Below are 17079 nucleotides of genomic sequence, written 5' to 3' on the forward strand. Positions count from 1 at the left end.
TTAAATAATATAAACAGTACAAACCTGGTTCAATCAAAACCTGAAAGGCCTGAATGGACCAGAATTGTTAATTGTTGGTAGATCTTACTACAGAATGGAGGGAGTCAGTCTCTTGTTGTGAATATTGCCACTATTGTATTTCTGGTTCCGTCTGACACAAAGAAAATCAAAGTCAGCCTATCGGCGGGTCACAAAAGCAGTATCTCACAGAATATCAAATAAGAGGTCCAAGAACAATTCTGTCAAGACACTGAAGGGGGGGGGGGGGTGGGGGTGGGGGGGCTGAGGAAGTACAACTTTTTTTACATTCTAATAAAGGAAAAAATAGTTATTTAAGAACCATGTATAAACCACATTACCTGAGGAAAGCTCAGAACTTCTATCTATATGCACAGAGACACATTTAATGAGAACAAAACTAATGGCTCATTAGTTACTACGCTCAAGAGGAGAAGTGGGATTATTGAAAGACCTATGACTGTTGGACGACGGGTCCTTAGAGACATGTATGCAAAACTAAAAGGACTGTCAGTCAAGCAGTCAAGGGGCAAAATGGGTCATGTTACAAGTGCATTAGAAACTGTTCAAAAGAGTGCCAGTGTCTAAAATCCAAACCCCACAAAAAGCTGGGACTCTGGATAAAACAATAGTCGAAGTCACAAAAACCACACTTAAAAAGAAGAAAAAATGTAAACCCCTAATAAATTTAATGTGAAAAGTGATACTCTAGGCACTTTCAAATGTATACAAAATTTGTCTTTTTTTCCTTTTAGTTTGTCTGGATAGAAAATTGATTAAAGGTTTTTTGGATTTATTGTTTTCGGTCTTGTACAGTTGTGACAGTTTTTTTTGAAGCAGCATAACATAGTTTTTTAAAGAAAAAAAACTATATTTTTAATTTATTTTGAAGATTTATTTTCAATTATTTAACTAATGGGTATATTATAAGTTTTCTAAGGTGAGTTGCAACCCCTGTCTTAAAAATTTCACAAATCAACTATTTCTTTTTTTTGTTTGTTTTCAAATATTTGCAGACATTTTAAATATACATTTTTATTCTTCTGGCTACTAATGTCCTTTCGTTTCCCCTTTGATTTTTGGAAATTATTTTTTTTTTTGTTTTCTCTCCAAATCTGGTGGAGGATGATTGTATTGCAGCTCCAGTGGTTGTACGAAGGAGCCTCAAATCCCGGATGACCTAATAAAATTCTATATTTACATGTAGGGGTCATAACTGTACTGTGGCTCATTCTGGTTGTGACTTTTTCCCAATTTTTAGGATCAAATCCTCATAAATGCTCGCTGTTTATTGGTCCTGCATGTTTATGAATGTTAACCGTGATTCATTTTGTTGGGAAAACTCAAATTTGTTGGTTTGTTGGGTTTTAATATGAATGAAACGAATAATTATTTAAGTTTTAAACGCCAAATGCTACAAATGTCATTGAGAAAGAGCACACAAGCGGGCGTACACTAGTGAGAGTAATCCATGCAGTACGTGCAGCTGAACCTTGCCTCGGTTGGAACCATATTTACACTATCCGGGATTCGGCGAGTAGGCGGGGTTAGTTCTGAAAGCCTTGAGGATTACAAAGACAGGGTCACCGGGAGGTGCGGGTAGAGAAACCAAACACCCCTCGTCTACTCCTTTGTTTGACAGGGCGGAGTCAGGCGGTGCAGAGGTGTTTCGGTGGGAGTCCACAGATTCACGGGGGCTTGAACCTGCTGCCAACGAGGAAGCGCCACGGAAAACAGCAGGAATATCCAGCTTTTCTGTGCTTATTGGCCCTCGTTTTCCCCCAGTCGTTTGTCTTGGTCTCTAAGGTAAACAGGTCAAAATGTCGACGATGGATCTGGAGAAGCTGAAGATGATGGGGGCTGGTCGGGCCATGGCAGTGCTGACTAGCGGTGGAGATGCACAAGGTGACCTTAAACTAACCAAGACGGTTGTTTGTGGCGTTCAGGTTCCTGCGCGTGTGTATGGTCATTCCTCACGGTCACATCAGCGTGCACGGGATTTCTACATGTGTGCGCGCGCGTGCAGAGGCTAACTTTGCACTCGTGCTGTCAGCAGAGTAAGGCGGGTCATTAATCTCGGGTTTATGGTCAATATAGGGTCAAAGGTCAGGGACGGCCTGCCAGTAATTGGAGTGAAGTATGTAGATAAACGAGACCTTCTGTGCAAATCAGAGTATTTTAACCAAAATAATATGCCGAAAACTCATTTAGTTAAATATTAAAAGTTTCAGACCCCAGCTAAACTTTTCAAATCACATTATAAGAGGTAGCTGCTGAAGAGAAAAGCAAAACTTCCTTTAGTTTTTTGGGGGGGACAAATATTTCACTGATTTTGCAACAGAATCTGAACAATTGCATTGTGCAATACTTGTGAGTGCTTTTCCCCTGCCGGTGGCTTGCTGTTTTTCGTGTCAGATGCCCACTTTGCATTGAAGATGAAACATTCAGATGGCGTTTTGCTCCCAATCGAGCTGATTTTGTGCAAACCAAGAGATGGAGTTGAGTAAAATTCTCTGTGGCGCTCTGTTGACCCAGGGATGAACGCCGCGGTCCGGGCTGTGACCAGAATGGGCATTTATGTGGGGGCCAAAGTGTATCTCATCTACGAGGTAAACAAGTGAAGACAAGTCACATCTGGTGGGTTTGGATGTAAAACTCAACCATGTTTACTGAATTTCCTTCCAGGGATACCAAGGCCTGGTTGATGGGGGCGATAACATCAAATTAGCACACTGGCATAGCGTGACCAACATCATCCAGCTGGTAGGCAAATAATTACAACTACTGTAGACGTGTGGCGTCTGCCCCAACAGACCAACCCATTCATGTCAGGATTCCTGGTACATTGCAATTTCAGTATATGAGTTATCCATCCACGGATGAAAATGTGCACAGACCCCTTAGAAAAAAAAGCAAAACTTTCTTACCCCATTTGCAGATTTTCTTTAAATAAGCAAAACAAAAAACTACCAGTGGGGGGGTAGGAAAAACAGCCTTACAGAGAATTATTATGTTAAAAATTTAGTCACCAAGGCATGTTTTCTCAAACTGAGATTAATTTGCTTTTGAAAAACTTTCTTAATTAGATTTTTCTTGCCAGACAGAAAAAAAGGGTAAATGGCGTATACTTTATTATACTTTTATATATTATTCTTACTCTAAAAAATTAGTTTTTGCAGTGCAGGAAATGTACTTTTCATAAAATGTAAATATTTTAAAAGTTTCCTCGACCAAAACCAATATTCTGACTTATTGACCCGTTTGTGCAGGGTGGGACCATTATAGGTAGCGCCCGCTGTAAGGCCTTCACAACCCGCGAGGGACGGCTCGCCGCTGCCTTTAACCTCGTGAAGAAAGGCATCACCAACCTGTGCGTGTGCGGAGGCGACGGCAGCCTCACCGGAGCCAACATCTTCCGCAACGAGTGGCGCGGTCTGCTGGATGAGCTTGTGAAGAAAGGTGGGCCGTTGGCACAGGTGTTAGTCTCGAGGTGTGTCGCACGTTGCTGAGTGTGACGTGTTGTGTGCTTCTGCAGGAAGGATAACGGACGTCTTGGCAGAGAAGCACAACCACCTGAACATCGTGGGGCTGGTGGGCTCCATAGACAACGACTTCTGCGGCACCGACATGACCATTGGGGCCGACTCTGCGCTGCATCGCATTATGGAGATAATCGATGCGATCATGACCACCGCTAATAGGTCAGAGTGCGATCCGTCCACAGATAAACCACAGCACTTAAGAACCCCAGCTGTCATAAAAAGACCTGGTGCTTCTACATCAAAACGCAATAATTTGGTGTTAGAGTGCCGCTCTGACCACCTTTGATTGATAGTAAAAGTGTTCCCAGTGGTCTTTTAATTCCGATAATGTCGTTTTTAGCCTAAATTCAAAACGTGTCGTTTTCAAGGACATAGTTTTTATTGAGCGGCAGGAGTTCATTTAAAATTCCCCTCTGAGTTGCGGGCGGGTCTGTTGGGGCAGAGTAAGCCCACCCTAATTTCCCATCATCCGTCTGTTTGTACGCTCTCCCGCTAGCTTACAGCCCCCCCAAACTAACATTACCGGTGTATTAAAAATGGCGAGCAATATCAGAGATATCCAGCTGTACAGTTTTGAGCTCGATGCCAGTTCAGACGAGGAAAACCAAGACGTTGATGGATGCATTTGTCTGCTAGTGGATGCATCAGAATGGAGCGGAAATGTAGTCTCTCCAGCGTGTCCTGAGTCAGTGGGACATGCCCGGAACACCTCCTCAAGGAGGTATCCAGGAAATTTAAGCATAACTCTGTTAATACATAAGAGAAAATGCGAACAGAATATGTTAAAAACACCAAAAAACAACTTTCATTGGAGTGGGTCTATAAAAAACATCCAAAACAAATAAGAAATGCAGTTTTAATTAATTAAAATCATTTCCTGGTGCATTTTTGTTCTGTGCTAAATCATTGCGAGTCTTTTTTCTCAACTTGGAGGTATTTGTCTCGTCGTGCTCAGACTTGCTCTTTGGAAAGTGTGTACTCCCTTTTTTGTTGCCTTGTCAAGACTTTTGAAAACGTTCTTGTTTTGTCTTTCTAAACACGAAAAGCTTTTGAGGCAAAGGTGTGATCAGATATTGGGGAGGGAAAAGATGGGGTGCAGACTGCTGCGTTTGTATTGACCGGATAACTATTTCTATAATCATGCAGCCACCAGCGCACTTTTGTTCTTGAAGTCATGGGCCGACACTGTGGGTGAGTAGGTTTCTATTTGTTTATTAAGTTCTACTTGTAAAGGCAGAAATCGATGCTACTCCCAACTCTGTGCTGTTCAGGTATCTGGCGTTGGTGTCGGCATTGGCTTCTGGAGCAGACTGGCTCTTCATACCTGAGTCTCCTCCCCTGGAGGGCTGGGAGGACAGGATGTGTGCTCGACTAGAGCGGGTAGGGAATTCAAATCATCACAAGTTCATTATTAGACATTTATTTTTGTATTTTTTCCCCCCAGAAACCTAAGTCTTAGATCAACTGCAGAATATTTATTGTGACTCTTTGTCTAACCAAACTTTTAAAGGAAATGTCTTGACTTGCAGAGCCGCACAAAGGGGTCAAGACTCAACATTGTAATACTTGCAGAGGGAGCCACTGACGTAAATGGAAAGCCCATCTCTTCAAGCTACATCAAAGATGTGAGTTTTGTATTCTCATGGTAGTTTACATTTCTAAATGTCTGAGTGATTACTGTAAATCCAAAGATTTTTGAGACATCTCGAGAGAACAGTTACTTCCTGTTTGAGGTTAACTCTAAACTAGATCAAAGGAGATGTGTATATCAGCTTCAGGGTGATTTTTAAATGACTCACAGCTTCATACCTGTGTTTAAAGCTGGTCACAAAGAGGATGGGTTATGACACCAGAGTAACTGTACTCGGCCACGTCCAGCGAGGAGGAACTCCTTCAGCTTTTGACAGGATACTGGTAAGCCTGCTGCATCAGTACCAGACTAACAAAAGTAACAGATTACTTTTTAGCTGTAAAAATGAAACATCAAGTACTGTATTACTAATGAACTTCGAGTAATTTTTCACATGTTTATTTATTTGGGTGTAGCAACACAATTCCAGAGTAAAATCTATATAATTGAAAGCAGCAAAACCATGTGGACAGAACAAATACCAAAATGCTCCATTTACTTTTACATTTTTTCTGCTTGTTTGGTCACTTGAAGCTTTTTTTTTTACTTCAATCTAAAATATTAAAATAAAGAAATAAATTTAAATTGAATTAAGAAAAGAGTGATAATTTTACCCGGCTTTTATAAGGTAGTGTTTATTGTTTGCCTTTCTGAGGAACAGACATCAGGTTCTCCATTTGATGTCTGTTTGTTTATCACTATTTCTTTAGTATAGCCTTTATTTAGACACAGAATCTGAGCGCTGGTCCTCCAATAATTCTTTCTGTGCTTTTACTTTGTTAAAATTAACAATATTATTATTAGTCATTATTAAAGATTTGTTTTTGTGACATTTTTCTGATGATGGAAGACACATATTAAGAAAACTAAGCTTAAAATTGCCTTTCAGAGTATTTCTTTATTCAAATCATTTTGAATTAGGACCAGACGGGAAAAAAAAGTTTGAAAAAGATTGTATCTGTGACAGAGAAAATGCGCCAGGGCGGGCCACAAGCTTCATGTTCCGCTCTGCAACGAAGAGGGGAAGAGGGGGCGGGGTTGCTGCACGCCAACAGTCCTGCCCGGAACTCAGAAGTCAATCTCTAATGAACTAATGTCGCTCTACAGAAACTATGTTCTACTAATGGATTTAGTTTAAAAACGGCAATATCATAATTAAAGAACCACTGAGAACACTTTGAAAATAGATCAAAGGATGATCGGAGTAGGACTTTAATTCCAAAGTCTGATGTAAAAGCACCACTTCTTTTTATGAGTGAGTCTTTAAACCATATCATCCACAGATGTTCTACTTCTGCAGGTATTAAATAAAAAGTAATTTAAAAGTATCACAAAAGTCCTGTAACATGACAGTTCTGAGGCAGTAATGTTGTAACGTAAGGAGTAGCTTTGAAATAACATTAGGAAGTAATCTGCAGTGTTACACAGTTAGGAAGGTCAACATTGATCGTCATAGGGTCACATGTAAGCTGTTGCAGGGGCAGGCAATGAATGCGGGTCTGGTTCATAAGTTGAGGAAAGTGTGTAAATGCACAGGAAGAGATATAAACTGAAAGTAAACCCAACTGTGTTCAGCCTGAGAGTCAACAATGAGAATGAGGATGAGAAGAGGGAATTCATGGACACTGACCAAGAAGGAAGAGTGAGAAAGACACCGCCAAGAGAACAGAGAAGGCAGCATTCATGAGGATACATTATCATCCTTGTACCTATAGAAAGGGCTGACCTAATGCAAAGTCTTATTTAGCACTCACCCAGTGTCAAGATTAGGTTTGGGGTTGATATAAAAAGCAGAAACAGTTGTCTCTGTCTAAGACTACCTGCTCCGATCTTAGTGACTGAGAGGAGGAATTGGTTCGTAGACTGCTGGTGGCGAGGTCACATTTTTTGACCCCTCGGGTCATCATATGGATATTTAGGGACACGTGAACAAATGCAAAGGCAGCTGTTCAGAAATGCCTACATGAGTGGTTTCTGAGGCTGCAATCGGTGTCCTCTAAAGGTTGATCCAGTTTAACAGAGACTTCCTCCATCTCTCTGATTAAAAAAAGAAAAGGTTTTCCCTGTCCAAATGGTTTTGGTGTGGCTGACAAATGACATGGATATCACTTCTGCTGTCCCCAAAGGCACTTCAATCTCCAATAAAAAGAGAGCTCATGCGGTCTCACACTCATGACTTTAGTGTATAAAGTTTACACACTTCAACAGGAAACTCAAATAAATTCAAACTGAAATTAAATCATCTCAATGAACTGCTTGAAGTGGATTTCAGTGTTTGTTTAGACAAACTTGTTTATGGCCCTAACTTGAGTAATAAACAGCCTTCATGATGACCGAGTAAACCAAACCCCTCCACAGCCATCAAGATATCATTAAATATTGTCATTCCTTTCTTTTTTATGTAAAATGTATTTTTTTAGAGCAGTAAACTGGGGGTAGAAGCTGTTATTGCCCTGATGGAGGCCACTCCTGATACCCCGGCCTGTGTCATTGGCCTGTCAGGAAACCACGCGGTCCGTCTGCCTCTGATGGAGTGTGTGGAGATGGTGAGCAAGTCTCTCCTCATCTGGTATTGATCTATAGGCAAAAACCAAATGAAAACTACAGATGGTGGCTTAATCATTGATTTTGTTGTCACACATGTCTGTGCAGACTAAGCTGGTGCAGAAGGCCATGAATGAAAAGAGGTTTGATGAGGCGGTTAAACTGCGTGGAGGGTAAGGGCTCAGATTCACAAGAAATGTTATGTTGTATTAAAAATGCGAAAACTTTTGCTGTTAGGGTAAGAGATTCATGCTAAATTCTGTCTCTGCAGGAGTTTTGAAAACAACTGGAACATCTACAAGCTCCTTGCCTTCCAGAAGCCGGCTCTGTCTGAGGTTAGTCGCGCTCATCCACACACTTTTACCCCCGGAATACGGGCTGGAATTTAAAATGAAATCTAATCTCTCTCAGAGCAACTTCTCTCTGGCCGTCTTGAATGTCGGCGCTCCGGCTGCAGGGATGAATGCGGCAGTGAGGTCTGCCGTGAGGTTGGCACTCGCTCACGGACACAAGGTCTACGGCGTCCACGACGGCTTTCAAGGGCTCGCCAATGGAGAGGTGAATATAGGATAACTAAAAAAAGGTTTTTGTGAAACTGACCTCCTGCGTGTCCATCTGCAGATTTTTGAGATGAAATGGCGCAATGTGGCTGGATGGACCGGCCAGGGGGGCTCACTGCTGGGAACCAAACGGTGAATAACCTGACTAGACAGATTTCTTTCCTCCTAATTTGCTTTCCTACCCGACTGTATGCGTCAAAATTTATGAGGTGAATAAAAAAATTCTTTATAGTGACTTTTGTTTGCATTCTTCTTCTAGGACCCTGCCTGAGACCGACATGGAGAAAATTGTGGAGAACATCGCTAAGTTCAACATCTCCGCCCTGCTTGTAATCGGAGGCTTCGAGGTGAAATAGTTGTCGAACAAACACAAAAAAATCATTGTTTTAGTTTCAGTGTTTGGGACTTTGTGTAACTTTGCCATTTTTTTTACAGGGGTTTGAAGGTGTGCAGCAACTGTACGACGCCCGCAGCCATTACGATGAGCTCTGCATCCCCATGTGTGTTGTCCCTGCTACCATCAGCAACAACGTCCCCGGGACCGATTTCAGCCTGGGGGCGGACACCGCCGTCAATGCAGCCATGGAGGTACATCGCTTCAGTACCAATGATGACTCAGCAAAAAGAAGTCAAGTGTAGTCTTTAAACTCTATTATTTGGGTTTGATTGTTAACATTTCAAGACCAACTCTGATGAAAACTGTGTTTTAGGTGTTTATTTTCTGATGATGGAGGGCATGTATCAAGTAAATTAAGCTTAAAATCGCATTACTTTATTCAAATCGTTGTGAATAAGGAGCAGACAGTAAATGCTGTTTAAAAAAAGAGCTTATTTATGATGTAGACTATATGCCTGGTGGGCCACAAGCTCTCAGCAACAGGGAGGGGAAAGGGGGCGGGGTTGCTCCAGCCAACAGCCCCACCCACAGCTCAGAGGTGAAAACGCAGGTTTTTCTGATTTAGGCTAAAAATGGCATAATCATCATTAAAAGACCACTCAACGCTTTTACAGTAGATCAGAAGTTGATCAGAGTGGGTCTTTGAATGAAACAGAGTTTAGTTCATCCAGACTACGGGATATCTTTAGTATTCTTTCCTTATCAAGTAGATGATCTTTTAAACCAACTTGTATCTAATTGGTGTTTTGCCTTTTAAAATGCTAATCAAGGAATTTTGTAAAACTAAAGAAGATCCATTTTTTTAGGGATGTGATAAAATCAAGCAGTCTGCCTCTGGGACCAAGCGGCGTGTTTTTGTGGTGGAAACAATGGGGGGATACTGCGGTTATCTGGCAACCTCTACTGGCATAGCTGTCGGTGCTGATGCTGCCTACATATTTGAAGAGCAATTTAACATCCATGACCTCAAGGTGAGACTGTTTTACCGAATTTAGGAATAAGTTTTTGTTGTCTGCAAGTTGACGTGTCATTATGACAGGCCAATGTGGAGCATTTAGCTGAGAAGATGAAGAAGGACATCCAGCGCGGTCTGGTATTGAGGTATGTCTGTCCTTTTTTCCTCCATTTATCTTGAGTAAAATTACTTTTAGGCCCTTCTTCAGAGAAATATCTAATATTTTAACTTGTCAAAGTATCAGGGGGTTATTACATTATAACAATAGATCCAACTCAAAGATGTAAAGGATGCATTCAGACAACGACAGTTGCTGGTTGCACGTTTACGGCCTCTTGTGTAAGTGTAGTTGCATATTTGAGATTGCTCCAAATAAGCTTTTAGCTTGGTCAGTTTGTCCTCCCTTTGCAGGATCTGTCACGAGCCTCTAACGTAATTATTTTTTATTAATTTTTAGATCATCTTTTGAGATTGGACTCAAAAATAACTTGATTACTATGTTTTATGAGAACACCACTACATAACATTAGTACAGTGCTTCTCAATTATTTTTTGCAAGGGCCCCTCTAGAACCCCCCCCCCCCCCACACACACACACACGCACACACAATATATTTGGTTAGTATCTATATAAATTGTGTAAGTATACCTAAAATTGCATCTTGCAACTTTTAACAAATTTTACATTTATTTTGCCACACAGAAACCCTGCTCTAGTCTAAAACAGAAAAGAAGCTTAAAGTGCCTGAAATAAAGAAATCTGTCAGTCCTTTTTTAAACTAGAAACATTTTGGCCAACTGAACCATTTGATGCTGAGAAAAATAATTCAGTCAATAAATAATATTAAATGTAAATTGATCTGAAACATTAACACAGCAGCACCAATATATTTAACGTTTATAGTCTGAAGAAATAGGTAAAAAACATTGTGCTGATTTTTTTTTCTAAATGATGGATAATTTATTTATGATCTCATAAAGTGCAGCTGTTTTCCTGCATTACCTGCTGTGCATTACCTCTGTATGTCAAAAACTGACAGCAACTAAACAACAGGCAGACAAAGAATGCATTGATGGAAAATAAAGACACGTCATCAAAATGTCTACAATAGTTCATAAACAATGACATTAGAATGAGCTGAGTCATCTAAAGGCGCATGATCCTGGTATTGCACAACAGGCAGTGCTCCGTCTGTGCCGTTCCACCTGGCAGCCTGAGCCCACTACCCCTCCCCTTTCCTTCTCACACACGTGAGCCGCGTGTCACACGAGACAGGAGCAGCTGCAGGGACGGCAGTTCACAGTTTTAGGCTTACAAACTCTGTGATGGAACAGATAGAAGGAAACCAATAGAGGCGCAGATTTTTTTCAAAGCACTGTCACCCGGGACAATTGTCCGTATTTCCTGTGACTGAAACCGCTACTACTGCTTCCCCCCCTGGCATCGCTGGGGGCGCGCCCCACTATTAGAGAAGCACTGCATTAGAATGACGGTGGTCTACATCTGTTTGATGAAGTGGTTCAGTAATGAGTCTTGAATGTGAATTTGCGTTATGCTTTACTTTTATAGGACTGTGTGCCATACTTTTACTCATATCAGAGCCTTCTTTACTTAAGTGCTGCACTATGAGTTAATGGAAAAATCTTCCATACCAATGACTTTCTTTACTGATGCTCTGTAGAATTTAGTTTAGTTTATCAAAGTCAAGTGTTCTGACAAATTTTCCTGTTCTTATTTTTCTGTTTTAAGCTTTTTGTCACATTTTTCCACTAGAGTTTGGTAAAGAATCATAATTGCAGAGGCCTAAACTGCTCAGCTGGTGGTTTTGGAACTTTCTAGTAAAATATTTGATAGAGTTCCCCCTTCTTTTGGCCTACCGGTACATGCCCCATGGTTATTGCCAAAAAAAAATGCTGACAGGTCAAAGACTCACTCTTTTCTGAAACCTCTTAAGTCAATATGTGCATCTATTATTAGTCTGATGTGCCCTTTTGACCCTTTTACTTTTTTAGGCCGCATGCCAATTCAGAGTCTTCATTATTGACACAGCATGTGGGACTGAACGTAAAGCTATGTTCTAATTCTGATCTTTTTTTTTTTAAAGGGATCATCTTAAACCTTTATCTATCGACGTAAATCAAATGACGACCAGTTTCATTCAATTCATAATAAACAATTTCTAAAGAAGCTTATATATTGATAAGAAGTATGACTGATTCAATGCAAAACTCCACGTCTACTAAATACATTTTTCAGATATTTCTCCAGTTTGTACGTTTTTGCTTAGAAAGGAGACATTTCTTTAGTCTTTTTGAGTTGCGTTTGATGGATAATAAGTCAAATGTCACCTAAATAAAGCAGTCACTAAGGAAAGAGGCCTAAACACACTCAGAGTTTATGCTGATTTAATTTAGTACAAAAGCTTCTTGGAATGACTGACTTTGTTGATCTTGTTCTCTGCCATGACAGGAACGAGAAATGCCATGAAAACTATTCTACAGATTTCATTTATCGGCTGTATTCAGCAGAGGGGAAGGGTGTCTTTGACTGCAGGATCAATGTGTTGGGACACCTGCAGCAGGTACTTTAACACTTTAGCAGCTTGAGATTGACTTTGAGCAAATACTCGGATGACACACTCACTCAGTCTTTGTGCTGTAGGGAGGGTCACCATCTCCCTTTGATAGAAACTTTGGCACCAAGTTGGGTGTCAAGGCTGTCCAGTGGATCACAGAGAGGTTGACTGAGTGCTTCAGACAAGGTAACGCTCCAGTTCCCCCACGGAAACACGAGCCAAACAGTGGGAGTTCTAATTTCGCCATTCTTTCCCATCAGGCCGAGTGTTTGCCAACTCACCAGAGACTGCGTGTGTGCTCGGCATCAACAGGAAGATTGCTTCTTTCATCCCTGTGACTGAGCTAAAGGCTTTGACGGATTTTGAGTGAGTGGAGTAAAAGTAAAAGCGGGCTCTCTTTGTTCTCCTCTCAATGCCTCATCAACTGTCATTATCTTCCATCTTTCAGGCACAGGATGCCCAATGTGCAGTGGTGGGCCAATCTGCGGCCGCTGTTAAAAATGCTGGCCAGGTACCAAACCAACTTCTGCGAATATGTCCCCGGAGAGATCGAGCACGTGACTCGACGCTCCATCAGCATCGACGCTGGATACTGAGCCTCCTTCAGAAAACAACATTTGCATCCATTTCCCTCCCTTATCTGTCCATCCCTCATTTTTGAGATGACACTGAGGAAGATTCCATATATTATATTTAAAAAGTGTGCTCTCTTAGCTCCCTTGCACTCAATTTTTCCTGCTTGCATGTAGATGATTCTTTTTGGTGCTCAAACCTGCTGATCTGAAACCACATCTCTCAATCCCAGCTTCTCTGCTTTTACACGAGAGTATTGCTGTCAAACTTTCTATATGTTCAGAGTTAATATTGTGTACAAAGTTTACAGCCCCCTACATTTATATACTGTGGAAAACAACACAACAGAAACATTCCAGCTTTGGTTTCTCTTGAATCAAAACACGCTGCTCTGGAGAGTAGATGGGATCATCCCATCGTCTGATGTGTTGCTGGATTAAAGGCCTAACAAGTGCAATTCAAGTATACATCAAAAGTATCACTTCAGGGAAAATATTTCTTTCTTTAAAGGTGCATATTATTCTATACTCAAAAGTGCTGCTATAAACAGACAACCAGCTGTGCCATAAAACAAAGATTATACTTTACATAATAAATATACTGCAACAGATGAATGTAGGGGTTGGGTTATCTTTAGAAATCATGTTGAACAAAAAGAAAAAAAACCTGATGCAAAGCCTGACATGAGATCAGAAGCCTTTTTGTTTCCAAAGATGGTTCCTGGTTGATATTTCAATATCTTTAAATAAGATCTATTATGGTGAGAGCACTGTTTGAGTATTTGTTTGTCATGTGATTGTGTGACTCAAGGGACCAGTAAGACATTTTGGTTTTTATTCATTGTATGCTGAACACAACGCTTCTGCAGAATGCCAAATCATCAATGACGGTTTACAATGTAAGAAATGTTAACTACTGTACTAACGAGAGAGAAATCTAGAACATTTATGAACAAATCTAATGCCTGGAGTTAATATTTGTATCTTCAATAAATGGTATTCAACTGTGACGCTGCTGTTTTAAATAAACCGAACACTTTACTCTTAAGAACAGCCGTTCAACAAAACAAAACACTAGTTTCAGAAAACAGATTCATTGCCCAAACGTGTGTTTCTAAAAGTTGAATGAAAATGGGAAGTCGTTCCCCGTGGTGTCCTTGCTCCCTGGTTGAGGGCTCTTGTCGGGGAAAGCAAACGGAAAATCCCCGCTCTGCTCTGGCTGCTCAAACAGGAACTTTTGGCCTGAAAAACACAACTGCAGTCAGAATCAAGTAACATGTATGACACACACACATATATATATATATACTCACAGCTGGAATCCTTTTCCTCTGGGGTTTTCTGGAAAATACAGATTTTAGTCAATTATTTGTTTGTGGCTAGAGAATAGTAGGAAGTGAAAATGATGAGCTACCTTCTCGTTGAACAGAGAGACACTAAAAGGAAAAGCGGAATCCTGGAAAAGAGACAACATAATTACTTAAACGAAGAACAAGCTGATGGCAGACAGTTTGTTTTTTTATGACATCACCTCATCCTGTGAGGAGTCAAATCCAAAACCGGAGAAGGCTGGTGTGCTCGGGTTGGAGCTCACAGAGAACAGGAAGGCTGGAGATTTGGTTTCAGCAGCTCCTTGACACAGAGAGCTGGTTGGGCTGAAGCTAAAGTTATATGAAGAATATTTTTTAATAAGAAAAATCAAAGACATTTAAATTGTTGTTTTTACAAATTACTCACTGAAATGCAAATGTTGGGGTAGATGGCACATGTGCGACATTTTCTGGAAAGGCCTGAAGATTGGATTCTGCAGGTGATGCTTGAGGGAAAATGGCCTGATGTTCTTCATCACACCGTAGATCTTCTTCATCCACAGCTGCTTTTTTTGCCAAATCACCCTCCATCCCGTTTTGTGAATCGGGTTCAGGAGCCTCCTAAAATAAATTCATAACAACAAATATTAAATGATGTGTTATTGTTTAAATCTAACACATCACAGGGTTTTTTTTTGTAGGTTATAAATGTAGAAGTACATGCACAATTTCAATACACAAGACTAACCCTCGCAAAATACATTCACATATGTTAGGAAATGACACTTTTGAAGGAACAACACAAGGAAAGCAAACCTCCTCTTGCAGGGCTTCCTCTTCCTGTGCCTCAGAGTTCCCGTCATTCTCCAAAGGTTGGATGGACTTTGGAGAACTATATCTGATGGAATCTGATGTAGCATGGACATCTGCAGATGAAGGGGTAATAATCATTTTAGAATCAATACATCTGCTTTCAACACCTGCAGTTGTTATTTTTGACTCACCATCCATCTGTGCACGGGACCAAAGGGAATCATCCGGAATCTCTTCAAAAGAACGGCATCTGGGGGAATTCTGGGCCTTGTTCTGCTGGTCAATCATTTCAGCATTTGAGTCTTCAAGAGTTATCTGGCCATTCTAGACACACACAGAAGAAATCTTTGAGGTCATGAAAAACCTCTCAAACCTTAAGATTTTTTATGAACATAAATGTCAAAATTATTATTTTTTTGAGTACAGTTTTCTGATTAATGTAGAGAGATGAAATGTCAACAGAGGAATTCCCGCCATCTTTTGACTGAGCTGTTTCTTGTTCTGGCTCCTGGCTGAAAATACAAAACCGAAAATATATATTTGAGCCAAGATACAAGTTTTATTATTCATATGCTTAGTCATTTTTCCCATTTACCTCTCTGTTCCTTCCTTCTCGGAGGAAACCGAGTTCACTGGCGGCCCTGCTCAGACAAAAGATTTCTTTACAATATGAAGACTTACCAGGGGTAAAATCACTGCCGTAAGGAATTTCATACTTGCGAGGTAATCCAACTCTTTTTCTTTCATTGTTATTTGATTGTCAACATCCATGATTCTACAATCAATCTCTCCGTTTTCAGTCTGCAGCTTGAGGAGCTTTTGAGCCAGAGGATTTTGGAAATAGCCTTCTTCATAGGATTCAAACGTCTTTGTGCATTCGGAAATCCTCTCTTCGTAAATCTCCCTTTGTAGATCACAATAAACATGTTCTAGCTCTCCTTATCACAACGTTAAATAAAAACACTTCAAACCTAAACAAACATGAACTCACAGATCATGGTTGTAGCTGCTTTTTCTGCTCTCCAGCTCGCCTCTCAGAGTCTGTTCATGCTGAAGAAGAAAGCTGGAGGTTTCTTTTATGCTGGAATTCAATAAATGATCAGAAAAATATACAATCTCTAGTAGCTATGGGACTGATTGGCATAACTTTAAGCATTTTGTTTTACATACCTCTTTGCATTTTCTTTAATCTGGGTCAGAGTCTCCTGCTTTACCCTCACTTCCTCTTCCAGCTTCTTAAGGTTTCCACACAGTGTCTCAATATAAGACTTCCTCTCAGCAATGTCAGCTCTGTAGACTATGGCAACAATAATTACTCTCTTACTAGAAATCAATTTGTGAGAAGAAATAAAAACACAAATGTGTCGTGATTTATTAAGACTAAGAATGTTTATATAGATTTGATAGTGAGAACAGTTGAAGCTCCTTTATGTCATACGGGCAATGTGAGGAAAAACTAATATCAAAAGATATGATCAATTAAGATACAACCTTAAAAAATAAGGGCATGGTGAATAACACCACCAGATGCCAAATGGGGTACAAAGATACTGCCACAGACAGTTGTTTTATTCTAATTTGTCTTAGTGTGATCCTCATCACCCGTAAGTATGAATTAAAGATAAACAGCATAACAACGTTCTGTTTTTGTCTGTGTTAGCATAATGCTAATATATGATAAATATGATAAATAAATACCTTGAATTTGTTGGTTAATGTTATTCTTCTGTTGAGAAAGTTCTCGAGAATGAAGACCTATAAAACATGTCAGAAGTTGCAAGTACTGTAGTTTAAAAAAAAAATTTTTAAGTGTCGACATTTATTTTGAAGTCTCCGATACTAAAATACACGCAGAAAATGTCACCACTAAATTAAGATCCTTTACGACATTAATATAAATTTGTATTTTGAAAAACAGAATCAATTGATAACAGACTTGAATTATGTAAACCAGTTACCTAATTGAAAAAGCAGGCTGTCCATATTTTTGAGTGACATTTGCTCGTCCATTTTTGGATGTTAGCAAAACTAAACTGCTCAACTTTTCCGCAACGTCATCATATAAACATGAAGCCAAAAAAAAAGTAAATGTATTTAATTTTGGAAAATGCAAATATAATTTTGTTTTTTAAAAGAAAATATTTAAATTAAATGAACAAAGA

The 17079-nt window shown here is 40.0% G+C and overlaps 2 protein-coding genes across 2 annotated transcripts; one reads left to right on the plus strand and one right to left on the minus strand.

Moving 5' to 3' along the window:
* Window positions 1–1456: 1456 nt before the first annotated feature.
* pfkla (phosphofructokinase, liver a) lies at window positions 1457–13804 on the plus strand. The gene is made up of 22 exons (XM_004081706.5): window positions 1457–1923; window positions 2554–2627; window positions 2704–2781; window positions 3288–3477; window positions 3554–3719; window positions 4707–4751; window positions 4832–4940; window positions 5090–5185; window positions 5382–5474; window positions 7611–7736; window positions 7843–7907; window positions 8006–8069; window positions 8146–8292; window positions 8356–8426; window positions 8554–8641; window positions 8730–8882; window positions 9498–9662; window positions 9731–9792; window positions 12117–12228; window positions 12309–12408; window positions 12483–12588; window positions 12671–13804. Exons 1-22 carry the CDS (start codon window positions 1839–1841, stop codon window positions 12816–12818), a joined length of 2343 nt encoding a protein of 780 aa, XP_004081754.1. The 5' UTR covers window positions 1457–1838; the 3' UTR covers window positions 12819–13804.
* Window positions 13616–17028, minus strand: LOC101169821 (uncharacterized). Its single transcript, XM_004081707.5, has 14 exons — window positions 16876–17028; window positions 16616–16672; window positions 16088–16214; window positions 15909–15998; window positions 15634–15821; window positions 15513–15558; window positions 15342–15429; window positions 15109–15241; window positions 14921–15030; window positions 14532–14725; window positions 14326–14455; window positions 14209–14250; window positions 14108–14135; window positions 13616–14036 (listed from the first exon to the last, which is right to left on the minus strand). The coding sequence occupies exons 1-14, from the start codon at window positions 16925–16927 to the stop codon at window positions 13909–13911; spliced, it is 1413 nt and encodes a 470-aa protein (XP_004081755.1). The 5' UTR covers window positions 16928–17028; the 3' UTR covers window positions 13616–13908.
* Window positions 17029–17079: the final 51 nt, after the last annotated feature.

The sequence above is a fragment of the Oryzias latipes genome, chromosome 21 (assembly GCF_053564925.1).
Source record: "Oryzias latipes strain Hd-rR chromosome 21, Olatipes_Hd-rR_3.1".
In the NCBI taxonomy this organism is placed as follows: Eukaryota; Metazoa; Chordata; class Actinopteri; order Beloniformes; family Adrianichthyidae; genus Oryzias; species Oryzias latipes.